The following is a 26648-nucleotide window of genomic DNA, read 5'->3' as shown; positions in this document are numbered from 1 at the left end:
TGTGTTGTGCTAATTTCGTTGTGTTGTGCTAATTTCGTTGTGTTGTGCTAATTTCGATGAGTTGCAGCTTGTTTCTGTTGTGCTGTGCAAATTTTGTTGTATTGCGACTTGTTTCCGTTGTGTTGTGGCTAATTTCATTGTGTTGCGACTTGTTTCCATTGTGTTGTGCTAATTTCGTTGTGTTGCAGCTTGTTTTCGTTGTGTTGTAGCTTGTTTTCGTTGTGGGGTGTTAATTTCGTTGTGTTGCGACTTGTTTCTGGTGTGTTGTGCTAATTTCGTTGTGTTGCGACTTGTTTCTGGTGTGTTGTGCTAATTTCGTTGTGTTGCGACTTGTTTCTGGTGTGTTGTGCTAATTTCGTTGTGTTGCAACTTGTTTCTGGTGTGTTGTGCTAATTTCGTTTTGTTGCAGCTTGTTTCCTTTGTTGTGCTAATTTCGTTGTGTTGCGACTTGTTTCTGGTGTGTTGTGCTAATTTTGTTGTGTTGCAGCTTGTTTTTCCGTTGTGTTGTGCTAATTTCGTTGTGTTGCAGCTTGTTTCCATTGTGTTGTAGCTTGTTTCCATTGTGCTGTGCTAATTTTGTTGTGTTGCAGCTTGTTTCCGTTGTGTTGTAGCTTGTTTCCATCGTGCTGTGCTAGTTTTGTTGTTTTGCGGCTTGTTTCCATTGTGTTGTGCTAATTTCGTTGTGTTGCAACTTGTTTCTGGTGTGTTGTGCTAATTTTGTTGAGTTGCGACTTGTTTCTGTTGTGTTGTGCACTACTGTGCCACCGTAGATAATAATCAGAAAAAGCTGAAAATTCAGCTTTGCCATCTAAAATATTAAATATATTAAAATAGAAGTTATTTTAAGTTGTAATAATATTTCACAATATTCTATTGATGATATTATTTAATACACTAATGCTTCATTTTGTTATTCACAATCGATCAGCTTCACCAAACGGGTCTCAATTATCCATTGACTGCTCTCAAACTCACCTTAGTGGCCTCTAGCTGTGACTCTAGAGTTCCGGATTCTTCCACCATGCAGGACCTGCCCACACACAGAGTGATGAAACCAGCAGCAGGAGCCCGAGAGCACATGGCACATCCACCCAAAATCATCTCACTCACTCCACATGCCAGTCTACACCTTACAAGGGCGGCTCTCACTAGACTAGCTCACTTATTGGGTCAAAGAACAAAACCAATTGTATTGGGCAGAGTAGACCTTAAAAAGGTATTTTTTATTTTTATATGACTATGAGTTTATACTATATTGTTTAAATGGTTTGCATAACCATTACATCTAGTTCTGTAACCTGCATCTTCCTGAATTTCTTGTACATAATAATGGGACTTACCAATTTTGTAGTAGATATGGAGTACAAACTATAAGCCACCCCAGAATGCAACTACAGTAACCAAAGTCATGCTAACGAAGCCAAAATATATCCATGGTAATCCAGACCATGCTTGATTAGGGCTGCTGTCAACAGGGTTAGAAACTGCTATATTTGTACCACTGCTTAGTTTTAGTTTTGTCTTGCATACTTTTAAAAGCAAAATGTGCAAAATCGAAGATTCAAAGTTGGACTCGACTAGCCATATTATAAATGTCCAAAAAATGTCAATGCACAGTTGTTTGAATTCAGATCAGGATATTGAAAATGTCTACAAGTACTTTTTCAATCATGGAAATCACATTGCAGTTTCCACCCTGGATCTGGTGCATGAACATTTTCCTCAGAATGAAGAAGAAAAAACAAAACAAATAACTGAAACATGGAAAAAAACAAAACGTTTAAAGAATGAGATGAAGTGTTCACACTCCTCAACATCAGTGCCAAATGTAGCCAGGCTTGTTGGATTAAGAAGCTGGAAGGGTTCATCTAAAAAAAAGCCTCACATCGCAGTGAATGTTAGTAAAAGGGAATTGAACACACACAGAGCCTTTACAGTGGGGGTCAGACTCGAGTGCATGAGGAGAAGAAAACCCAAAAGGTGTGGGGTGAGGGGGCAAGAGGCCAATCAGAGGAGGAAAAAAAGGGAGAAGACCTTCCAGAAAGATCATCTTCGACTTCATAGTGATAGACACGGATTACCCTCCGATAGGCTATGCTATTCAGAGACGAGGGAGGTGGGAGATGAAGAGGGAATGGAAAAAGAGTGTGAAAAACAGAAAGGAATACATCTGGAAATATAGTCAAAACATACGATAAAATACGCAAAATATATGTAAAGTGAGATAAAGTCCTTCTTGAGACACCCTGTATTATTTCTATCCAAATTATTGTTCTATTCTAACCTGAAACTCCCAAATTCCTGGTTTATTTTATACCAAATATGTGTTTCTATCATAATGGTTCCATTAAATGCTATTAAACAATACATACACACTCACACACAAACATACTATAGTAAAAGAGTAAAAAATTTGATATTAACCCATCCAGAAGGTATGTCCTGATTAGAGAAATGATCCCAAGCATCAGGGTAGCAGCGAGAAGGCCGAAGGAATGGGGAAAGAGAGACAAATAGAGGAGGGGGAGAGAAATAAACAGTTAAAACATTGAGTGGTGACATCAACGCCACTACTCAACACTCACATAAAAAGAAAATGTGACCAGCACAAAGCCCTGCTGCAGCATATCAAGCCCAGGTGGGTTTAAGTTGTGTGATCAATGTGAAATCCTTGATCACACCCAAACAGACAACATGGCAAAGCAGGCAATGACTTAAAGACTGTAGTCACAAAAACAGTCGATGACACGAATGAAAATGGGCATCTAAGAAAGTTACATGGAGATCAGGAAAGCTTGATCAAATGCGAACAAATGTGTGTGTGATGTCATGCAATGGAAACAAATGTGTTGCATGCGGTGTGTTTAAACCTCGAGCACAACTCTACTCTAATGAAACTCTACTCTAGAGAACACAGCACTGTAAGTAGTGCATGCTGGTCCTCTGTACCTGGTCTCCTGCAGCCATTGGTGGAAGGCATTGGCATGTTGGGCAAACTCTTGTCTAAGTTTATCGTTCTCTTCCTGTCTCCTCTGTTCCTTCTGTAGCTCCAGCTCTCGCTCCTATAAATCATATTTATATAATTATTGAGTTTTTTAACTCTACTTTATACACATTCAATCATGCTTCAGGATTCCATTATTACCTTGATGATCTTTTGAAGGTTCCTCCAAGTCTCCTCTAGAGCCTCCATGGTGAACCAAGTGTATGGATTGGAGGCCACGTGGTAACTCTTGATCTGACGATCAAGTTCTGCCAGTTGGCTGAAGTCGGCCTCTGCGGAGCTGAGCGAGGAGTGGAAGGCGTCATGGGCATCCCGCAGGGCCCTGATCTCCTCCAGAGAGTTGCACCTTACAGGGTCTGTCAGATCTTCTTCAGCGTTCTCAAACCAGCTGTTGAAGGCTGAGGCCTTCTTGGCAAAGGTGAGGAACAGATCCTCGACCTGGATGGAGTAGCGAACAAGAGTTAAAGACACAAAACAAAAACGTATTTTTCCTGACTTGAGGCGAAATTTCGTTCTCAAACCAGCTGTTGAAGGCTGAGGCCTTCTTGGCAAAGGTGAGGAACAGATCCTCGACCTGGATGGAGTAGCGAACAAGAGTTAAAAAACGTATTTTTCCTGACTTGAGGCGAAATTTAATTCTCCACACCTTTCTGAAGTGCTCCTGGGCCTCCAGAAGCTTCTTCTTGCGGGTGGCTGAGTTGGACAGCAGCTGGTTCCAACGCTTCATCAGGGTGGCATGACGAGCCTCAATGGCCTTGGACTGTACGTGTTTGGCAGCCAACAGCTGGTCTTTCAGGGCTGTGATGTTGGTGATGCCCTCCTGCTGGAAGGCCTGAAGCCCAGCATCAAAGGTTTCCTATGACAGAGTGGAATCAAAACAGTCAGTTACAGCAGTAAATGGATATGCTGTGCTATGGCTATATTATTCCATATGCTATGTCACACCTGTTTAGTGAGCAGAGTCTGCACCGAGGAGAGATCTCGACCATAGTCATCGGTCTTCAGGCTGTTTTCCTTCTCGCCTAAAATACATTTGAGTTACAGATTACAAAGAAGCAGAGAAAATAACATGTTATTTCTTATCAAACCCTCTTTTAAATGAGGTTTGATGCATATGAGAGGAAACATTTACTCACCAATCCAGGACTCCACCACATCAGCCTTCCAGTTGAACTGAAGGAAGGCAGAGTTCTCATCCAGTTTAGATTTCCTCTGAGCTGCAGCTCTCTCAAGCTCTGACACTTTCCCACGCAGGGCCTTCATTTTAGCCATGATGTTCTCCATGTTGTGGTTTTCCTGCACAAAAAGCCCGAATATGATGTTATGATATTGCCATCAGGTCACATCCTACTTCAAAGGGACTGTCTATAATAAAGCATTAAAGGCAGGATATGTGATTTTTCAAAAACACTTTAGAAAACTGATTCGGGCCGAATAGCAAAACAAACTTGTAGCCAATCAGCAATAAGTATTTTCTAAAAATAATTTTCTGTCGGGGATTTGTTGCACCGCGCCGCTCACGTCCGTAGACACGGTGTAACATTGGTTTTGCTTTGTTTCACAGAACTAATCGTTGTCTGGGTTGCGTACGTATATGTGGGGCGGAGCTATCAAAATAGGGGCAAGACCCTTTTGGGGTAGGGGCGTGTTTGTTTTGGTGATTTCAAATATCAACATTGGCTACCAGAAATCACTTACTCTGCCTTTAAAGGGTCAAAGGGGTCAATGTTTTGTATATGGACTTTGTAATAGTTGTACTATACCTTTTTGATAAGTTCATCTCCATTGGAACAAACATCATTCACTCGGTCCCTGTGCACGGTAAAATCAGTTTCAAATGCTTCGTGTTTCTTCAGCAAGCCCTGAAAAAGAAGAGCCAAATAAAGAAACTTAAGACACAAGCTAAAAAAAAAAACAGCATTATGAAGGTGTGTCCAAGATCAAGCCATAATCAGCTAAATGTGGTTTATTTTTTCACACCTGCACAGCTGCCAGAGTATCACCGTAATCCTCACTTCCGACCAGGTTCAGTTTCTCATTAATCCAAGCTTCCTCTTCCTCCACATTTGCCACAAACTGCTGGTACTCTAGCGACTCCTCAAGCCTCTGTCCACTAAAAACCGGAAAACCAAAGAATTTTCAAATTCCTATCCTAGGCAATATACATAATCATAAGATTTTTGTTAATGTTTTTGAAAAAAAAAATCTTATTGATCCAAACTTTTGAATGTGATCAGAAAAATAGACCAGAAAAAAGTAAAATACGGTACTGACCGTGCAGCAGCCAGATCTTTCAGTTCCCTCCAGTGCTCCACAAACTGGGCCAGCCTCTGATGGATCTCCTCCTGTCCAATGGTGTTGTCATCAGACAGCTTCTTCCCAGTTTCCAATACAGACTGCAAGGCCACAAAAATACTGTCAGCATTCAGAATGACGATTCATTTAAGACTTTTTCATTTCTGTGAATTGATATGCAACCATGTTGCAGGTGACTCCTCACCTGAATGGCCGGCTCGTGTGCTCCAAGCTCAGCCTCCAGCCTCTTGTGTTTCTTCCTTAGATTCTGTACTCCTGTCAAATCACGTCCGTAGTCCTCCGAGCTCACCAACAACTTCTTTTCCCTAATGGAAGATAATTAATTCAATCTAGTGTACAGCCTCAAATAATGCAGTTAGTGTGAAAAATTACAGATCACTCAGAATGATGTCAACCATACTTGATCCAAGATTCCTCATCGTCCAGATCCCTGAAGAACTGGTGCAGACGATGCGACTCGTTCAGCTTGGCACGGCGCCCAGCAGCCATGCTCTTGATTTTGCCAAAGCGTCCGTTGACAGCATCACGCTTGTCCTTAACCTGAGATGTGTCGAAGGCATTGCTGGACATCAGACTGTCAGCCTGGCCATTGAGATCCTTTAGACGATCCTATAAGAACACAAAAACAAGCATTGATCAGGACATATTGGATTTTGGTAATGCTCTAAATGAGTGATCCCTGATCAGTATGTCTGAAGAGCTACCTCATGAGCAGAGATGTCAGCCTCCAAAAGCTGGTGCTTCTTAAGGAGATTGTTGACTGAGGCCAGATCTTTGCCATAATCCTCAGAGGCAAGAAGAGCCTCAACCTAAGAGCACAGGAAAAATGTGCAATGGATATTATTATCATTAAAATTATTTAATTAAACTGTGTTCTACTGAAGAAACAAAGTCACCTACATCTTGGATGCCCTGGGGGTAAGCAGATAAACATCAAATTTTCATTTTTGGGTGAACTATCCCTTGAAGTCAAGAACTATCCTAAGTAGCTACTAAGTCATATCTCAATACCTCAGACAACCAGAAGTCAAAGTCCTTGATGCCAGTGTTGAAGTTCTGCTGCTTGTTTGCCTCTTTCAGTTTTTGACTCTTCTCGGCAGATTTGTTGACGAGGAACTGCCACTGCTCATCCAGAGCATTAAGACGAGCCTGAGAGCAAATGTGAGCACAACCACAGCAAAATGAGCACAGACTGTAACTCACCATCTGCCTATTTCTGAAATACTTCTGAAATTGTTACCTTGACGGCATCCTCACTTCCAGCACAGGCACCTCTCTGGATGAGAGCATTGCCCGTGTCAATCACCCCATGGATACGATCAGCATTAGCGTGTAACTCAGCCTCAAAAGCCTGGTGCTTCTGGTGCTTGCTCTGAAAGTGGCAAGAAAGCGAAATACAGCTAAACTGAGCCACACAGTGAAGTCATGCATGGGTGCAGCTGTGATAAAGCAATAGCTGGTTTTGTATCTAACACATGATACTGATATAAACGTATCTGTGTAAAAACTCAATTTCAGTGAAAGCAGTGCATATTCAAAGCTATTGTAACGTATGTTTGTGCATTTTATGTGTATGCCTTTGTGTAGACTGTTTGTGAATGTTTGTCATTATTTGTAGCCACGAAAGAGCAAACCTTTTCAAAACATCAATGTGTACATTGTGAGAAAAAAAGTGAGGTGACTGTGAATTTACAAACCACCAAACAAGGACCAAACATGTAACGTGGAACTCATACTATGAACAGGACACATTCAAAGCCTGATGGAGCATTCAATAAAATGAACTGGACACCATCCAGCACACAATGAATTCTGTGAGGAACCTAAGAGGAGTTGGGGTGTTTTGTCTGAGATCATTTAATATTTTATATCACCCAGAGAGAATGGAAGAAGGAAAAAGCACTTCCAAATGGCTTATCTAAAGCATTTGCCGATACACTCAAAGGAAGCCGGGCTTCTGGTACTGTAACTGTACAGGTGCATCTCAAAAAATTAGAATATCGTGAAAAAACGTTCTTTTTTTTTTTAACTTATTTCAAAAAGTGAAACTTTCATATATTCTAGATTCATTACACGTAAAGTAAAACATTTCAAAGGTTTTTTTGTTTTAATTTTGATGATTAGAGCTTACAGCTCATGAAAGTCAAAAATCTCATCTGAAGACAAGTTACAAAAAAAAAAAAAAAAGAATTTTTTCACGATATTCAAATTTTTTGAGATGCACCTGTATATGGATTCTGGCCATAGCACACATGTAACCGTTTCTGTTGTTTTAACACGGTATTCCACAAAAAAGCAAAGCAGAATTACTTGTTTGAAAGCACCTCTCCACCTTCTCTCTCTGGGTTGACAGAATTGCGGCTATGTTCGGAATAGCACTAACGTACTATGCATACTACTTTTACAACATGCATATTAGATGTACTAGGAAATATTTGTATGCATGTAATATCTGGATGATTTCCTACATTTAGGGGCACACTGTAGGATACAAAGAGTTAAGAAAATTTACACTAAATAAAAAAAAATTCAATTATTTCTGGGATGAAAACTGAAACATAAAACGGTCACGTGATAACAGGAAAAAGCTCCAGGTTTGCTGTGCTTCTTTGTAGTTGTAGTAAAAAAAAAAAGTGGTGAATATATATAAATAATAATAATCATAAAGTAAGAAATGTTATAAATGTAATATTTCACTGTAGAATTTAAAAAATTAAGAAAAATCTTATTTTTTACAGTATACAAGTACAATTACAAAACTAATTTTTATGACTGTCTTAATATCTTTATTTTCAAACATTAAGCCATCGAAATAAATGAAATTGTAGCAAAGTGCTACAGTACTATATGTGTATATCACATACAGTATATGTGTTTATATTATGTGTTTATATTATATGTAATGCATTCTGATTCACACAGTAGTACATTAAACAGTGGGCAGCATAAAGCATATAATTCTACAATGCTATTCTGAACACGGCCAAAAAATTGTCTTCGCATACTACTTTTTGTCAAAATTTGCTCTCAGATCCACAACTCTGTGAGAAGCTCAGCTTTTCTGTGTGGAACAAATTTAAACCAAGACATCCCAACTTTAATGACACAACAAGAAAATGGAGGCCACACCCAGCAATTAAAAATGAAATGCTGCAACAATGGGGCGCGGGAAGGGGACAAACAACTGATGATGCTGTACAAAGCGAGACACATAATAGACATACGGAACTCAAATACACATTTACAGACAAAAACAATGAGACAACGGACAAGTGGAGAGACCATATTGGGGTTAGTTAGCTCTGGCACACTACTGCACTTACCAGCAGCTTGGACAGCTAGAAACAGACAATGGGAACACAGACAGAGTTTCAGTTTAATTTCCTACATAATAAAACACTTGGGGTTAGTTAAGGTGGGGATAGTAAGAGAAATACATTTTAATTTGCACTTGAACGTATTATGCTATTAATATATTTACAAGGTTAGACTTAAGCACGATATTCACCTTTAAAACATAAAACATAGCATGTCTGCAAAAATATTGACATATCTGTCCTGAGAGTGATGCCTGAAATGTGACATTACCTGGATGTTGGTGGGGTCCTTGTAAGACTCGTCAGTGGCAGTTTGGAGTTTCTCACTGATCCATGCTTCGATCTCATCTACATCTCTGCTGAACTGCTGCAGAGTCTGGGACTCACCCAGCTTAGAGCGTTTCTCAATCATCTGAGCCTTGAGACGGCGCCACCTGAAGGTCAAAAGGACATACTGCTTTAACTTAAATGACAAATGGAACAGATTCACTCAGTGAGAGCAGTATCAAAAAGAAGAACCCAGACCTGTCTAAGACCTCATTACGACGATTAAAGATCTCAGGTTTGGCGTAGTGGTCAGCGCTAATGAGCTGGTCAGCGAAAGACTGCAGTGCTGCAATTTTCTCTTCCTGTGAGGACAGACACATTTAAATAATCACAAAAAAAACCTCTAGATTCAAAATCAAATAATCTCAAGCTTGACTGCTTTATATCACAATGGCGCTTGCTGACCTGCACATTGATAGCCTTATCAAAGTCTTCATGTTTCTTGATGAGAGCCTCCACACTGTCCAGGGAGTCTCCCTTGTCATCGCTGGCCAAGAAGGCCTCGCGAGCTGCCATCCAGTTCTCAGCCTGCTCGCAGTCACGGTTGAATAGCTGCAGGAGACAAAAATAAACATATGATATCATTTGCCATCTTCAAGTGTTCATGTTTTGTGTATTAAATGTAAACATGGTCCTTGCTGACCTGCAGCTCCAGGCACTGATCCAGCATCATCCTGCGCTGGACCCAGGCCTTCTCTAGGTCGGCACGTTCCCGTTCAAGAGCCTCCAGCTTCTGTTGGATCTCAGGGCTGGCATAGTGGCCACGGGCAAGCAGCTGCTGTCCAAACTGTTCAAAAGCCTGAAAGGTGCCTACACGGGCGTCGATCTCAGTGCGGTGTTCCTACAGAATATGAATATGTGAGTGTTTAACATTTGTTCATGGGCTAAACAGCAGTGTTAATTTCGTTGACGAATAATTGTAAGAGAAGAGCAGACATATGGATAAATCTGACGACGCAAGAGAGAACTCAATTCGGTCCGGTTTTCTGAGCGCAGACTCTGAAGCACAGACAAAAAGCGCATCTCACAGTGCGTGAGTACTCTCTCGCGTCGCATGAACGGAGAATTACACACAAAATGATGTCGAATTGTCAGTTTTGACGAGTATTCATGTAAACACAGTTAAGTGAACGTAAACAGTAGGGAGAACGTGTATCAGTACATTGCATTCATTGCAGCTGTGCATTCGGTTTTAAAGGGATAGCAGCCTACATGCACTGTAACTAAACCCATTAGATTTTAGCCGACTAAATTTACTGTAGATTTAGTCGACTAAAATCTTATGATATTTAGTCAACTAAAACTAAAAACAATTCAGATGACTAAAATATGACTAAAACTAAATGGCATTTTAGTCAAAAGACTATGACTAAAACTAAATCAAAATTTGCTGTCAAAATTAACACTGCTAAACAGGATTTTGTCAAATATTATCAAAGGAAACTCATCTTCTAAACAGCAACTGTAACAACCCTAGTAAAAAAGTAATATAAAAAAAAGTAATTAAAATACATTTATTTCATACTAAGTATAGTTCAAATCTATTAACATATTTACTGACATATCGCTCGAGACTTACTGATATCAAAATTATAATTCAACTTTATTTGGAGTAGTACTTGTGCACAATGCATATTTCATATTATTAAGCCTAAAGTATACTTGCAAAGCACAATCAAATATCAAGTATATCTTTAGTTCAATCAAGTATATCTTTAGTTGGACTTCAGCACTACTTCTGCACAATTAAAATGCATTAAGTACAAAATTAGTTGTTCCAATTTAGCAGACTTTAAGTATACCAGTTTAGTATTTTTTTTAGTATTTAGTATTTTTTTTATTAATAAATAAATAAATAAATATGTAAATGTATTTGTAGTATAGTTAGCTTGAAATAAATGTATTTCAAATACATTTTAGTTTACTCATTTTCACTAGCGAAAGTACATATCATAGGAGTTTTTAAGTACCTGATGTCTCTCCAACAGGGCTTCAGCTCCAGTGACGTCCTTGGCCAGCTCATCTGAAGACACCAGCCCTCTGATTCCATTGATCCAGGACATGAGATCTCTGGGAGATAGAAGCACAGATTTGTTTAGTCTCTTCTGTTTTATTGCTCAGATGTCATATAGCTTCTCCAAGTTGTTCATTTTGCTCTTTTTTCCTCCTCCTCACCTGAAGTCACTGAGGAAGCGCTGCAGGTCGTGAGAGTTGCCCAGTTTTTCTTTGCGCTGGTCAGCACGACCCACCAGGCTGCTCCAGGCAGTGTTCAGCTCGGTGCACTTCTCCTGGATGTCATCCACAGCCTCAGGATGAGACTGAATCAGACGCTCTGCGGTCTCACCAAGAGAGTTCACCTGCCCCAGGAAGAAAATTATATATAAATCATGACAACTTTCAAAATAGTTTTAGCATGTTAACAGATATGACAATATTAATGTATTTGGTCTTGGCGGACTAGATCTGATACACCTGCTACACCAGAGCAAACATGTAAGATATGCTGCTGCTGCATGAATAGGCACATATAAATCATGTAGCAAATCTAGACAGGAGTTGCTGGGGGAGGTGGAGGGTTTCAGAGGAACTCTGATAGCATGCAGCAGAACTAATTTACAGTATTTAAATGTTGAGCAAGCAAGCTCACTGGCTAAAGAATCAGCAGAGGACAATGAGCTTGTGCTGTGTAGTAAATAATGTGATTTTTGGCAGATTGCATGTAAAGGACCTATCAGGCTGTGCCATATAAAGTTTCATGACTGAACTAGATATTTAGAAATCTAAACCAAAAATTAACATTTTACCTTGTCTCCTAGAGCAGCCAGGTCTCTCTCGAAGCCCTCGTGCTTACGCTGCAGAGCCTGCACGCTGGCGAGGTCATGACCGTAGTTATCAGTGTTCAGGGCTTGGTTCTTCTCTTCGATCCATTCCTTGGTCTCATCTGCATCCCTGTAAATCACACACTGAGCTGAATTCCTCTGCACTTCATGTGGCTCACATCACACATGTATAACATGAACATAACAGTATAATTTTGAGGTTAATCAGTGGCATATATGTACCTGTGGAACCTCTGCACCTCATGAGCACTGCCCAGCATGTTGCTTCGGTCTTCAGCCAGCTGCTGCAAGGCCCTCCAGCGGTTGTTCAGCTCCTATACACAAACATATAACCATTAGCAGCTAATCAGAGGGCAGGTTATAGGTCCAGTTAAGACAATGATATGATCCCTGACAGCAGATTTGACTCCCTGAGGTCACGTCTTAAATTATATAAAATGACTGATGAGAAACAAACCTTTTATGGCAATCTACATTCAGAAACATGAAATTTAACAGCCAACCCACTATCCAAAGCGCCACATAAATGGGTCCATATCCTTTGCGTCATACTTTGCTCTACATATCAGTAGCAAAAGCAACAGTATGGGTAAGTGGCATAAACAGAAAGGCTACAACATTAAAGCACATAGGATAAGTGATGACAGTTAGCAAATATGGAAAACTTGGGTGGGTGCATCGGCCACAAACTGAAAAAGAAGCGTTAATGCATTCTAGAATGGCTGTTTTACCTCCACCAAAACATATGGCGTGAAGACATAAAGGAGTTATTTCAAATGGTTGACACAGACTCATGAATGGAAACAAAGGGAGGGGGATGCAACCGCACAGTTGATGGTTCAGTAATAGGACATAGGGAACAAGAGACCATGGTAAGAGCACAAGACCACCACGATGAGTTAGTTCTCCAGGTTCACAGGGCACAATGCAGGATTTAGTGGGATTGGTTGAGGGAAGATTTAAAGATTGAAACTAAGAACCTAGAATCTTACCTTAATAGTATTAAAGTTGGCCGTTGTTTGAACAGCCAAGCGAACAGACTATATTGAGTAAAAAATGTGCAAAAATCAGAGAGAGGGCAGGAAAAGAACAGAAAAATACACCAGTCAAGAGAATGTCACAAGAGGAGTTACAAGAACCAGACTACTCTTGTTGTTCTGTAATCACAGTCACCAAACATCTCTGTGGATGACATACTGGTCAAACAAGACCCTGCATAAAAACTAAACATGCATCAATCTCAATGACCCAAGATTAGACGACATAATAGATTAGATTTAAAGCATTTAAAATTCAGCATGCTATATCACCTTCCATGGAGATGCACCTTTGGAATCTGCTTCATCCTGTGAAATATATACAATAAATAAATAGAATCAGTTTAATAAAAAAAAATAAAAAAATGATATTCATGTGTATGTTTCATGCAGACACCCCAACTGTTATAGAGACAAGATGAATGTATAAAACAATAATGACCTTCCCAGGAGCTGAGCCCAGCATCTCTACTTGCTGATGGTGGGATGAAGGGGAGGTGTGATGAAGGAATGGAGGGTCGGAAGGAGAAAGGGGAAACATTACCAAATCTATAAATCTCATACATTCAGGCATATAAATCAGAATACTACTCTGATGTATACTCTCCAAGTTTAAATGTAAACATAAAATTGATGAGTGGAATGACTCAAAATCTAGAAAACATCATGATGTATACTACTGTCAAAAAGTTAGATAAGATTTTTAAGTTCTAGAAAGAACTCTTTTATGCTTACCAAAGATACATTTATTTAAACACAAAATACAGTAAAAACATTAATATTGTGAAATATTACAATTTAAAAATAATTATTTTCATTTCTTTTAGAAATCATTGTAATATGCTGAAGAAACATTTCTTTTATTAGCAATGTTGTAAACAGTTGCCTAATATTTCTTTGGAAACTGCTATTTTTTTTTAGGATTCTTTGATAAATAGAAAGCTCAAAAGAACAGCAATTATTGAAAAACAAAACAAAACAAAAAAATCTAAAATTATATGTCTTTACAATCATTTTTATACATTTAATGCATGCTAGCAAAGAAATAAAACTGACCCCAAACTTTCAATGGCAATGTATGTTTAATCAAATTCACTGTGTGTGTAAAGTGTTTTTCTTCATACCTGGGCCTGCACAACAGGAGCCTCTTCAGCCATCAGTCCTTCAGACTCCAGCTCAGATGCCACCTTGTTTATATCCCTCAGCCGAGATTCATTTGCTTTCAGATCCTAGCAAACAATAAAAAATACAAGAGTTTAGAATCAGTGGACACTTATTAGCCAATGCTAGCGTCCAGTGATAAAGGAGTCATAAATGTGTATGAGAAACATACCTTCTGGAAGTCATCAAACTTCTTCTGCAGAACTTCCACTTGCTCCAGATCAGAGCCGACCTCCTCATTAGTAAGCGCTGATTCTTTCTCATTGATCCACTGCTGCAGCTCGTTCGCCTCACGGAAAAGCATGAACTTCTTGCAGCTCTTCTCCAGCATGTCCTTCCTCTTCTCTCCAAACTCTTGTAGTGTACCATACCTACGAAGAGAGATCAGAGACTTTAATGCAACTCCCACCTCAAAACTGGGACTGAAACATCTCTTTCTAGGAGAGGAAATAGAAGCTGGAAACACGGACAGGGGTTAATCTAACAGTGAGAAATTTGCATAGTCAGCAATCGAAAATGCAGAGTGAAACATCTAGACACCAACTCCACAAAAGGAAAAGCTCAGAATGACAACATTCTCACAAAAGATGTGAACATCTATCCCTTAATGGAATAGAAGAGGAGGAGAATGAGACAATGATCTGATGGACAGAGAATGATAGAATTATAGAAGACCTAAAGCAGGAAAAACAGCAAGATGGATGAGGGGAATGTGGATACAATGATTTTGCAATGATGGAGGCTTCTTTGATCAAATAAATGACATTGGTCGGGCCTACTCACAGTTCCTCCACCTGCTTCATGCGTACAGATACGCTGCACACCTCCTTGGTGACCACAGTCCTGCCACAGGGCAGGGCAAGCAGACACATGCAAGCATTTAAATTAAGAAAGAAAGAAAACAAGAAAGAAAGGAAAAAGAGGAGTAACGAGGGGTCAGAAACATTATTAAGAGTTAGTTTTTAACAGATGCCTTATTTGAGCTGCAGGAAGAGTAAAGATGCAAAGATCTTAAGAGGCTTTGTGTTAAAAAGAAATGATTTTGTTGGAATGTAAGTAGTAAGGTTGAAAAATAATTACAAAAATGTTCACATTAGGGCCATCAATCAATTAAAATTATGAATTAATATTTCTTAACATTTTTGTGGATACTTTTATTCAGGGGACCTTTTTCTTTGATGAACAAATTGTCTTTGTGAAACAAATCTTTTTTAACATTATAACTGTATTTACTGTCACTTTTGATCAATTTAATGAATCCTTGCCGAATAAAAATATTAATTTATTTTTTCTTTCAAAAAAATATTATTTCTGACCTCAAACTTTTGAGACATTGACAGCCCGAATGCATATTAGACAAAGTAAGAAGTCTGCCCTCAATCATTTGAATGAAAACCAAAAGCAGAATGACTCTTACTGATTCTCAATCTGCTCCTGTCGCAGAGCAATGCTGCCCTGTTCATTTAGCAGATTCTCGCGAGAGGAAGATTGAGTCGGGTCCAACTTCTTCACGTACGCTGCAGGAACAAAGCCCTGCCTGTCGTTCACTTCCACTTTCCACCAGTCCTGAGAACAAGATACATATATATATATATATATTACTTACACAAGTCCAAGAAAGTCATCTGGATTCAAACTGGCATGCTAAGTAACACATGTAGCGTGCCCTATTAATCACCTTGTTGGTGCTGTTGAGCAGAGTGAGGATGTCGCCCTTCTTCATGGTGACCTCACGTGGACTCTTCTCCTGGTAGTCGTATAGAGCAAGAACCAGCTCCTTGCCGGTCTCATCATCAGTGGGGGCCACTTGTTGCTGTTGATTAAATCAATGAAAAAGGACCAAATTTTTATTTCCATAAAATGTAAAAGTTTTACGTGTTATTTCCTTTTGGTCAATGCAAAAGAGTTCTTTGTGATCTTACTCTGCAGGCCTCGGCTTGGTCTTTTAATGCCTGGATGCTGCTGCCATACGCACTCAGATCAGACATCAGTGCCTCGTGCTTCTTCAGCAGAGCCTGTAAATGATAACACTGACATTTTAGAGCCATCCATTTTTTTATACAAAACTGCGATGACACCACAAAAGCAATTGAGTTTAGTTCTGCCAATTAAGCACTTTAAACATCTTATTATGTATAAGGGATGCTACATGAAACGATCATCAGAAAAGAGACGAAATTATTATTTTTTTACCTTACATTGCATTTTTTGCTCAAATATTAGTAAAAATTCAATGTAATATTCTTACTAATTTCATTCTAGATCCAGCCCTCTTTCTTGTTTACCTCTGCAGAGTCTTCATCTTTGCCGTAGTCGGTGCTTCCTACAATGGGCTCCTTCTCTCTCATCCAAGACTCAGCTTCATTGGCATCAGCAAAGTACTGCTGAGCCTGAAGGGAGTCCTCCAGATCCTGTCTACGCTGGGCCGCTTTTCCCTTCAGTCCATCCCAACGATTGTGCAGCTCTTGCAGCTTAGCTTTCACATCGTCCCCTGCAAAGTGACCTGAAATTTGGAAAAAAGCATTTTATTTACATGAATATTCCAAATTTATTGCTTCTACTTTGAATAATGACTAAAGCTGTTCTGAACCGATGCCTAATAGAAAGTCAGTCTTATGAAAGTGCAAGAATTAAGTATTACCTTCTTCAATCATGGCCTCCCCCTTCTGAGTAACAGCCTTGATTCGGGGTTCATGGCCAGAGATTTCCGCCTGCAGAGCCTGGTGTTTCTTCAGAAGGTTCTGGACTCCAATAAGGTCTTTTCCTGAGAGAGTATGAGAAAATCGTTGTTTTTAAGAATATCAACAGTTTATAGTCATTTCAGATTTCATTCATGCAATTTAATCACACTAACCCCTGTTGGTGGAGGAAGCAATGGGTTCCTTCTCTCGGATCCAGGTCTCCTCATCTTCCACATCCCTGAAAAGTTGTTGAAGGCGCAGAGAGTCTGACAGCTTCTGTTTGCGGGCGGCCATGGGCTCCTTTAGAGCCTCATAGCGTGCCACCAGAGCCTCTTGTTTTTTGCGGATGTTATCAGCGTCAAAATGGCCAGCCTCCTGGAACTGCCTGGCCTGAATAGTAATGCCATCAATGCGGTCCTGTAAAGAGGAGAGTTAAGATGAATGAGTTCAGATATTAAAAAACAAACACTGCCAGCTGTACAGAATCATACAAGAAACAGTGTAAATGTCTAATATCAGTTACTTTGAAAATCATTCAGACATTGTTACCTGGTGAGCAGCCACATCAGCCTCCAGCAGAGCATGTTTCTTCTGAAGATTCTGGACGCTGGTCAGGTCTTTGCCAAAGTCATCGGAGGCTAGGTGTCCCTCCACCTCATACAGCCACAGCTCGATGTCCTCTACATTACGATTGAACTGCTGCTGCTGGTTCGCTTCACGCAACTTAATCCCTGAATGAGTAAATAATGTGATATCACTGAAAAATCTGCCTTTTGTTTCATAATTACCAATAATAAATCAGATAAACATAGTTTTTAACTACCGACAACTGTCTCTTCCTGTGAAATAGGCAGTACTGTCACACTGTGCCATTTTCTCACCTTTGAGTTCAGTTGCCTCTAGAAGTTTCTTCCACTGAGAGCTGACCTCATCCATTCGGGTGGACACCTCGCTGGAGGCGTAGTGTTTTCCATCAACCAGCTCCTGGCCTGACTTCTGCAGTGCATCAATGCGGCTCTGATTGGCAGAGAGCTCAGCTTCGAAGGCCTGGTGCTTCTGTACCTTCCCCTGCAGGTTGGATGGGTCCTGACAGAGAAGGAATAGAGGGTGAGAGTAAGAAGCAAATATAAACAATTGATTCCAAATGTGTAAAACAACTCTAGGACAACATACCTTGTAGGCCTCGTCAGTGGCAGTCTTCATCTTCTCATTGATCCAGCTCTTGAGCTCATCAGAGTCCCGGAAAAACTGCTGCAGATGGAAAGAGTCCTCCAGGGCGGCACGGCGAAACTGAGCGCGCTCGTGAAGAGCGTTGCGTCTGCTCAGCAGCTGAAGTAGAAAAAAAGGTGTTTAAGTCATAGTATTACCAGTGATTCAGCACTTCTGTCAGCAATAATGAGGGGAGGAAAGTGCTTGCGGGGTTGAAATGAAGGTCGTTTCAGGGTGCTAATCTCCACTTACTGCATCTCTGCGAGTGGCCACATCCTCCTTGGCGTAGTGATTGTTCTGGATCAGTTTGGTGGCAAATTCATCCAGGGCCTGTATATTTCAGTAGAGAATTAAAAAGAAAAAGGAGTAAGATTTGTAAGCCTGATTATAACAGGCCTTGGATTTTATGTCAAGCTGTGATTTCTTACGGTGATCTTCTCTTCCTGGGCACTGAGGGATTTCTCAAAGTCTTCATGTTTCTTCAGAAGAGCTTCAACACTGTCCAGAGAGTCACCCAGATCTTCATTCAGCAGGAAAGCCTTTGAGAAAAACAGTTTGAAATGTTTAAATCTTTGCTCTCAGTTGAAAACAAAATTAAAGTGTTACACGATTCAGAGAAAGTATTTTGGCTGATCCTCATAATATGATAAGCCTAGATGAATTTGTACCTCTTGCTTGCTCATCCAGTTGTCGACCTGCTCAGTGTCTCTGTAAAAGAGCTGCAAGTCCATGCACTGCTCATACTGCTGCCTGCGTAGCTCCCACAGCTCCAGAAGAGACACTCTCTCTTCAGACAGGATGCCCAGCTACACCAACAAATACAAAATGAGGGTCATTCAGATTCTCACTTTAGAATTAAAAATGCATGAATGATGATTTGAAAATAGCCTACAAAAACACAGGTCCAAGGTCAGACACACCTTTTCCTTGACTTCCTCAGAAGCATAATGTCCAGTGTTCAGCAGAGCCTGCCCAGCCTCATCGGTAGATTTGAAACTGTCCTCATGAGCATCAATCTCGCCCTGGTAAAACATTATGGACATTATGGTCTTTCAATGTCAAGCATCCTTGGTAGAGCAATACTATAAGTGCAATACTAAATAAGCAAATCAGTTTTAAAAAAGAAAGAAAGGTTTAAGATTCTATATTTACTATCCAAACATAATTTTCCCATGTTGCTCTACTTGTTTAGATTTTCAAAGTTCAATACCTTATGCTCCTGGTGGCGGTCAAGCAGGGCCTCCGCTCCGGCCACATCGTTGGCCAGCTCATCTGCATTGATCAGAGCCTTCATCTCCGTCACCCAGCTGGTCAGGTCACGGAAATCTGCAGTGAAGCGCTGCAACCTAGAAGCAAGACAACCATGAGATCACAAGCTAGCATAGTGTAAACTGAGTTTAAAATCTCAACCAATCAATTTGAAGTAGTGATCAAAAGCAAAAATGTGCGTCTTAGCCTACCTGTAGGAGTCATTGAGCCGAGTGTGTCGTTCAGCTGCCAGGGTACGGATCTGCTCCCAGTTGGTAATGAGTTCGTCTCTTTTCAGGTGGATCTGAGAGGCATTCTGGGGGTGTGTCTGCTGCAGACGGTCGGCCTCGCCGCCAAGAGTGTTTACCTGAAGACAGAACAGAATGTCTATATCAAACAAACTGAATGACTGTGCAATGCTTGCACATTCTGTTGTACATTTCTGCAACAAATTAAATGTACATAAATAAAACAATAAAAGAATAAGTGTATAAATGTGATGGGCAAGTCTGTATTGAGGGATAGAAAAAGAGAGTTTGTGGATATGCTGAGTCTGACCTTGTCCTTCAAGGCTGCCAAATCTCTTTCCAGCCCCTCGTGTTTCCGGAGCAGGGCTTGAACGCTGGCAAGGTCACGACCAAAATCATCAGATGCCATCAGCTGCTCCTTCTCCTTAATCCAGCTGATTGTCTCATCCACATCCCTGTAGGTCAGAACAGACAATTTCAGTGACTAAACACATTTAAACCAACAAATTTGTATAGTAGTGATTACAAATGTCTTGAATAACTCACCGGTTGAAACGCTGCACCTCAGCAGCTCCAAATAGCTTGCCCTGCCTTTGCTGAGCCAAACCCTTCAGCCTCTGCCAGGCAGCGTTCACCTCCTCCTGCTTCTTCAGGATGAGCTCAGCCTCAGGATGGTTCTCTTGGGTTAGCTTACCGGCTGCCTGGTTCACCTCATTCACACGCTCCTCGTGGGCTGCCAGGTCTGTCTGGAATCACTCACGGAGGTACTGCACCAATTTCTGAGCCTGCAGGAGACGCACTCCCTTCTCTTTAGTCTTCTGCAGCAGCAGGTCCCACAGACGGTGAAGTTCCTCTAGACGGGTCTAAGTTTTAAGAGGGGACAAAGACAGACAATTAGGATCAAAACAAAACGTGATCAGAAACAAAAACAAAAATATTATTCAAGGACAGCTCAGATTAAATCTAATTTATTTTTATTTTTTTTGAAAAACAAAGTCAGTTTGGACTGTAATAGAAAGACTGAATAAGGAATTTGAGGTAGAATGAAAAGGAACACAGCACTCAGTTCTTTTAAGGTACATGCACTGTAAAATGAACTACAACAAATGAAAATGTCACCGCACTCAAGTACCTACTGGAATAAAAGTGCCATAATTGACACTTTTTACTATTGGTCGCTGAGCGGTCCGGTAAGGCGTGAAAGACTGATCCATATAGGATAAAGTTAAAACATTATAAATTTCACTTTTCTCCATTATGGAGCTCTAGCATGTGGTATTAAAAAGAAAAAAACCTTACTCGAATGGTTTCAGATGCAAAGTGGCTCTCAGATGTCATGAGATTGCCGGTCTCGTCCAGTTTAATGATGGCCCCAGCGTTAGCCTGCACCTCTGCCTCAAAGGCTTGATGTTTCTGGAGCTTTCCCTAAGAGATGGGGAAAAAATGCTATATGAGACAAAAATGCATCATATGCAGATTTTTATTAATAAACACTGTATATTATGAAAATGCATTTCTTCTGAGAAGTTTCCAACTTTGCAAGGCCTGATTTCAACCAACTGCAGAATTATCTCTATAAACATCTGCATAAGTCACAACACAAACCTTGTGACCAAAGTCACTGCATGCATGTGTTCATTTACCGTATTCAGCTATTATAACAATCTGATGACTCTATAAAGTAATTCACTGCTGATTACAGCAGACAGACCCAGCCGAGGAATTTACAGCTTAAGGGAGGAGTCACTTCAAGAACAGAGGTGACAGCACATTTTTCGCTAAATGTGATTTCTTATGAAGCTTATTTTTACTCTCACCTGTAGGTTACTGGGGTCCTTGTAGTTCTCATCAGAGGCGATCTGTAGCTTCTCTTGGATCCATTTCTCAAGCTCATCTGCATCTCGACGGAAGAACTGGAACCGGTAAGAGTCCTCGAGTTTCTGTCTGCGCACAACGGACAGCTCCTTGAAGCGATGGTACCGGTCAAGAACCTGCTGACGGCGCTCCTGGATGTCCTCGGCTGACTCCAGAACTTTAACTCCACTGATATCCATTTTCTAAAAGAGGGAAAAGATAATGGATAAATCTCCAAATGTCCAAGTCCTTCCACATGAACTTGGGCTTAGTAAGCAAAAGCAAAAATGTGAATACACTTTTGAAGAACCTTAGTATGGCTTCCTGATCAGAAAGGAACAAGAGTACAGCAAGAGTGTTACTTGAAAAGAAACAATGGGAACTTCCAGGTAATAGGCAAAAAGGACAAATTCAAGAGTTTATACAGCAACTTTCATGTTTTAACTAAGACAATTGTGTATTGGTGCAAATAAAATTTTTTTAAAAGACACCACTAAGTCTGTGTGGAACAAACACTCACTCAAGGGAGGTACCTAAAACCAGGCAGACATTTTATGAGTTAAAAGACACAACTCTCCCAAGCAATGGCCAACAGCTGAGCACATGGGGGGCCCGGCGGAAATTCCTAACGCTTCTGAGTAAACCGTCACAAAGAGAGTGCTGCCATCAGCCCCCCGCTGACACTGAACACAACCCCCACCAATCCAAAGCTACATCCACCCCAATCCAACGGCATCCGTCCCATACTGTCAGTGGGGAGAGGGTTGTGTGACTTCAGCTGTATTCGAAGGTGGAGGGGACGAGGTTATGCTTGTGTCCAGAATGAATGAACCAGGGAAAGATGGGTCACACCCAGGCTACAGCAAATGTCTCTAGCTCTTTTTCTACGAATAGTGTGCCGTTTGATGATCTATAACTGTTCCGTTCGTTCTGGGTCAGAAAAATTGTCACCACAAAACTGCTAATGTCAGAGGTTGGGGGATGGAATAATCTCAACAACAGTTTACTCTGATGTGAAACAAAACTAAATTGCTCTCATTATAATCAACAAAGCTGTTGACAGAAGAAACACTGGAAAATGACTCAAAACTATTCTCAAAACTCTTTATACTCATAAAAGACCATTATGTGTCATGTTTATTGTAGTCAGGTAATATAATGACAAAAGCTGTTAAGTCAGGAGAATCGTAAGCTGATTCTCAAAGAGGTTTGCTGATTTTGAGCACCAGACTGACTGGATTTCTGGGAATGCAGGGTCAAGTTGTTGGTCCATTTCAGAAGAGTCAAAGAATAGGATAATAAATACCCTGTTAATGCAGTCAGACACATCTGGCTCAAATCAAAATGATGTTCAAAGTGGTTATAAAAAGCTAACTTAGGACAAAGAGTAGAAGAATTAACTTCACACACAGGTGTGAACATCTGGAGCCATTCCACACTGACGTGTGAACATCTGAACATTCTTCATCTGTTTTAGAAAAAGCATGGCAACTTTTTAACCCTTTCTGTGAGGATTATTTAATTATTTATTTATTCATCTAATGATAAAGGTTATTTTCTTGACCAGAATATTGTAATTTAAATTACAATTTAAAAAAATGAATTGTAAGATTTAAAACACTAGGCATTATACTCTTCTCTTGCTGTTGTTCCAAACAAAAGACACTACCTAAAACATGCACCTTGCTGATAGGAGACACAAGACAAATTAAAACAATTTGTTCTATAATCAGCTCAAAATACCAGACATGTTTGATATCCTCCAAAAGTATGGAATTAAAGTCTAAAGCTAAAAAAAATGAGTCTGTGCCCATCATACACTACGTGATTTTCTGTGAAATCTGTCAACTCTAACTACCCAAAATCTTCAGATTAGCGATGACTTCCGGCAACTACAGTGTTGATTCGTCCAGACTGTAAATTGGGGCAAAAATCTGTGCAAAAGTCATGTAGTGTATTCCAGCCTTGACTATATGCAAAACTATATTATGGTTTAATATTTGACAAACTGTAAAACTTTTCCCTTGTTAAAAACATTCATTAAAAAGCTTTCTTTATAAAATCTTTAAGATAATTAACCTACCACATATTTCTATGGGTTTATTCAACAATAGCATTACTGTGTGGCTGCATGTGGATGTTGTCTGACAATCACATGCTGTGCTCCATTTGCTGAAGCGAATCCATCATAGGATGCATTTGGAAAGGGTTCAGGCTAATCCAAGGTCAGGAAAACTAACAAAACAGCACTTTAACAATGCAAAGAGGGACCAGACTATGGAGTCAGCCATGTAATGCACTGTCAGCCTGGATCAATACAGTCTTTTGTTATGCTGGCCAAAACTGCCATCTTTCCACTATAACCCTCCATGCATGTACATAGAAGAAGAAAAAAAAAGATGGTGGAACAAGAGCAAAGAGAAGATCATGCTAAATATAAAAGAGACAGAAATGGCAATGGCTTATGAAGTCTCATGAAGTTAGATAATTAACTGCAGGAGATCAGCCCTGTACAAAACATCCGCTTGATATAATGACAGAAGGATGGAAAAGAGAAAGCAGATGAGGAAGTGATTAGCTAATGGCTGATCCATTAGTGAGGTCCTTGACTCAAACATAACCTCTTAAAAAAGCATAAAACACATCCAGATGAGAAATGTGATGAATGACCGCTGATCTAATGCACAGCTTGTGCTCTACTGTGAATATGTCCTGTTTTTGTCCAGATCAGCTGGACGCATGCCGCCTTCCCCCCACCCTGCGTCTCCCAAAACGATCCCATCTCAATGTCCGCTTAGATCAGACAGGGGATTACGACCAGCTCAGCTTGGTTTTACTCAGACAGCTCTGTGAGGATAGATGTCATGTCCACGGATCTGTACCGTTAAATTAAGCCGGCAAATCAAATGTGCGTCGGAAAAAACGCAATAGGCCACACCCATGCACAGATCAAAAGTCAGCAGATGTCAACCCATGATGAGTCTTTAATAAACATGAATTCTCAATATCTAGGTTGTGATGTTTTTCAAAATGCTTAAGCATGAAATAAAAGAGTTGCAAATTAAAATGTCCAAAAAAGTCATAAAACTCACCAGAATATAAAGCTACGTGTCCACGAGGGTCTCACTGCAGTCCAGCTGTAGCAACAGATAGCACCTCTAAACGCGACTGCGTACTAGTGATAACACAAACTCACACGTTCTTCTCCCTCCCTGTTCCTCTCGATCATGCTGATTCTGAATCCAAATGAATACAGCAGTCCAGCGGCACTCTGGAATGTTCCCTTCTGTTTCCCACACGCTCGTTCATTGAGCAGAGCGCTTCAGTAACTGTCTCTCACATTCCCAACACATGATGACACAGGCAAAGTCCAACTTCTCGCCCTGCTGCATTACAGTGGTCATTTATGATTTATGAACAGGCAACCATTAGAAGAGCTTTAAGATATGACATGCTGACAGCCATTTTATTTGTGTAATAAATTGAGGTTTGTGTAATAAAAAAAACCCACTCCTCCAAAAAAAAAAAAAACATCTTTGTTATAGCCATACTAAAACCATTATGGTCAAAACCACAAACCAAAAAAGGAAGAGAAGTCAACGGAATAAATAATAATAATAATAAACCATCTTTTAGAAATGCACAATATATTGGAATCACATTTGTTATGTATATTAGTGATTTAAAAAAATATATATCAGTATTGGTTGACACTGGATACACTACTGTTTTGTGGTCAGTAAGCTTTTTTTTTTAAAGAAATTAATGCTTTTATTCAGCAGGGCTGAATTAAATTGATCAAAAGTAACTAGATTTGAACATATCACTTGACCAGAATTTTAATATCAGTGAATCCCTAACCAATTGTTTGCAGCCTATAAGATCCTTTGTTACTGTTTTAGAATATTCCCACTCCAACCAGACAATCAGGACTCTCTAATAACGTCAAGGCTCCTATTCGCGCTCTGTCCTGATAATAAGGTTGTCCTGACAGACATTCTTAAGATTCTCTTGGAGAAGAGCTAGGATATTAATAACCACAAGCCTGAAGGTGTGACAGATTTTCAAAGCAGTATTCAGAAGACAGTGACATCTGTGTGAAAATGAACCACTAACCAGGAAAACTAGAACATGAAAGTGAGTCAATCATGAAGCTGCATTGCTAAAGAGACTAGATTCTTATCAGATCACAAGGTGACATGAAAAATGAATTGATGCAATAAGACATTTCCTCAAGCATTCATTTTTCATAACATGGATCCCATACTCCAAACATCAGTGTTCAGCACGAGTGAAGCACTTATCATTAAATGCACTCCCACTATCAAGCTGGGAATACTGAGAACTCAGTGAGGTCACATTGAAAGCCTGGAAGTTTCCATGGTAACACATCTGTATCCGAGAGGAGCTGACGTCTGAATGGGAGGATACAGGCTTAAGGAATTTAGAGGAAATGGGTGGGCTGTCTCCAAGGATTTAGCTTGGCTAATAGTAGCTGTTTGAATAGACCAAAAAGCTGAAATAACAGCGATAGAGATACAGATACAGATAAAAGCGCCTATATTATTTAAACCCTTACACTTAAAGAATTGGCAAAAATAACAATTTGCTAAAAAAAAATCTACTCACCATTGGGCCATCCAAAATGCAGACAAGTTGGTCTTTATTGGAACAGATTTGGAGAAATTTAGCATTACATCACTTGCTCAATAATGCATTCTCTGCAGTGAATGGGTGCCGTCAGAATGAGAATTCAAACTAGTGGTGGACCGATATTGGTTTTTTGACAGCCAATGCCGATGTAAAGACAAATGTTTGAAAAACAGCAGGCGACTCTTTTTTTTTTTGCAAGATAATGTATATATAGCAATAATAAATGTATGTGTGTTTTATTAATTTTTCCAGTACCGATAGCAGAACCGTTAACGTCAGAGCTTATCGATACTCCGGTCTTTCATAATTTAGCCCCGGGACCGATTAAATACCGGGTTTCGGTACCCATCCCTACTCATTAGTCATTCAAAGATTTGTTTAAATTATATAAATTAGGGATGTTCATTTCGGTTATTTTTCCTAACCGACAACAGATGCTCGTTAACCGATTATTAACTGTTAACTGACAAGATTATTTTAAATTAGAATGGAATTAAATTAGAAAGGATAAGTGTCTGTGACCCGTTAAAAATACTAACATTTGTTTCCTGGGGATTCATTTTGCATGCGCAAAAAGTAGCAAACAACAGAACATAAGGAGTCACATGGTCTTCATATCACATCACGCACCTGCAGCGCTTCTGCGAGTGGAGAAAAACGTAATAAAGCTAGGCTATATATATATATATATATATAAAACGAATAAATAGGCCTATACGAGAAATATATTTTTACTTAAATAATAAATTAAGA

The 26648-nt window shown here is 39.9% G+C and overlaps 2 protein-coding genes across 2 annotated transcripts in view; both read right to left on the bottom strand.

Moving 5' to 3' along the window:
* Positions 1 to 20140, bottom strand: part of LOC107739727 (spectrin alpha chain, non-erythrocytic 1) — a gene marked incomplete at its 5' end in the record, with an annotated part of 23813 nt that extends 3673 nt beyond the window's left edge. Inside the window, 48 exons of the mRNA XM_016551932.1 lie at positions 976 to 1030; positions 2425 to 2442; positions 2950 to 3062; positions 3146 to 3389; positions 3526 to 3578; positions 3651 to 3860; positions 3950 to 4026; positions 4141 to 4300; positions 4768 to 4866; positions 4985 to 5117; positions 5279 to 5400; positions 5505 to 5625; positions 5721 to 5929; positions 6025 to 6129; positions 6332 to 6469; positions 6561 to 6692; positions 8644 to 8658; positions 8909 to 9071; positions 9163 to 9266; positions 9370 to 9516; positions 9608 to 9805; positions 10935 to 11034; positions 11140 to 11321; positions 11769 to 11913; positions 12027 to 12118; positions 12797 to 12844; positions 13115 to 13150; positions 13284 to 13316; positions 13966 to 14070; positions 14175 to 14373; positions 14786 to 14845; positions 15420 to 15568; positions 15681 to 15815; positions 15925 to 16017; positions 16288 to 16505; positions 16644 to 16766; positions 16857 to 17100; positions 17233 to 17414; positions 17565 to 17769; positions 17857 to 18012; positions 18145 to 18222; positions 18321 to 18431; positions 18561 to 18698; positions 18813 to 18914; positions 19103 to 19238; positions 19353 to 19507; positions 19699 to 19843; positions 19935 to 20140. Coding sequence (XP_016407418.1) covers positions 976 to 1030; positions 2425 to 2442; positions 2950 to 3062; positions 3146 to 3389; positions 3526 to 3578; positions 3651 to 3860; positions 3950 to 4026; positions 4141 to 4300; positions 4768 to 4866; positions 4985 to 5117; positions 5279 to 5400; positions 5505 to 5625; positions 5721 to 5929; positions 6025 to 6129; positions 6332 to 6469; positions 6561 to 6692; positions 8644 to 8658; positions 8909 to 9071; positions 9163 to 9266; positions 9370 to 9516; positions 9608 to 9805; positions 10935 to 11034; positions 11140 to 11321; positions 11769 to 11913; positions 12027 to 12118; positions 12797 to 12844; positions 13115 to 13150; positions 13284 to 13316; positions 13966 to 14070; positions 14175 to 14373; positions 14786 to 14845; positions 15420 to 15568; positions 15681 to 15815; positions 15925 to 16017; positions 16288 to 16505; positions 16644 to 16766; positions 16857 to 17100; positions 17233 to 17414; positions 17565 to 17769; positions 17857 to 18012; positions 18145 to 18222; positions 18321 to 18431; positions 18561 to 18698; positions 18813 to 18914; positions 19103 to 19238; positions 19353 to 19507; positions 19699 to 19843; positions 19935 to 20140 — 6192 coding nt within the window. The remainder of the gene's footprint in view (positions 1 to 975; positions 1031 to 2424; positions 2443 to 2949; positions 3063 to 3145; positions 3390 to 3525; positions 3579 to 3650; positions 3861 to 3949; positions 4027 to 4140; positions 4301 to 4767; positions 4867 to 4984; positions 5118 to 5278; positions 5401 to 5504; positions 5626 to 5720; positions 5930 to 6024; positions 6130 to 6331; positions 6470 to 6560; positions 6693 to 8643; positions 8659 to 8908; positions 9072 to 9162; positions 9267 to 9369; positions 9517 to 9607; positions 9806 to 10934; positions 11035 to 11139; positions 11322 to 11768; positions 11914 to 12026; positions 12119 to 12796; positions 12845 to 13114; positions 13151 to 13283; positions 13317 to 13965; positions 14071 to 14174; positions 14374 to 14785; positions 14846 to 15419; positions 15569 to 15680; positions 15816 to 15924; positions 16018 to 16287; positions 16506 to 16643; positions 16767 to 16856; positions 17101 to 17232; positions 17415 to 17564; positions 17770 to 17856; positions 18013 to 18144; positions 18223 to 18320; positions 18432 to 18560; positions 18699 to 18812; positions 18915 to 19102; positions 19239 to 19352; positions 19508 to 19698; positions 19844 to 19934) is intronic.
* LOC107739726 (spectrin alpha chain, non-erythrocytic 1-like) overlaps positions 20141 to 26648 on the bottom strand; it is a 27636-nt gene continuing 21128 nt past the window's right edge. Inside the window, exons 2-4 of the mRNA XM_016551931.1 lie at positions 21206 to 21445; positions 20688 to 20813; positions 20141 to 20251 (exon numbers count right to left, since the gene is read on the bottom strand). Of these exons, the coding sequence (XP_016407417.1) occupies positions 20141 to 20251; positions 20688 to 20813; positions 21206 to 21442 (474 nt within the window). The 5' untranslated portion in view covers positions 21443 to 21445. The remainder of the gene's footprint in view (positions 20252 to 20687; positions 20814 to 21205; positions 21446 to 26648) is intronic.

The sequence above is a fragment of the Sinocyclocheilus rhinocerous genome, unplaced genomic scaffold (assembly GCF_001515625.1).
Source record: "Sinocyclocheilus rhinocerous isolate Xijiao unplaced genomic scaffold, SAMN03320098_v1.1 scaffold585, whole genome shotgun sequence".
Taxonomy (NCBI): Eukaryota; Metazoa; Chordata; class Actinopteri; order Cypriniformes; family Cyprinidae; genus Sinocyclocheilus; species Sinocyclocheilus rhinocerous.
The sequence above is the reverse complement of the archived record's forward strand: the minus strand, read 5'-3'. Positions and strand labels throughout refer to the sequence as shown.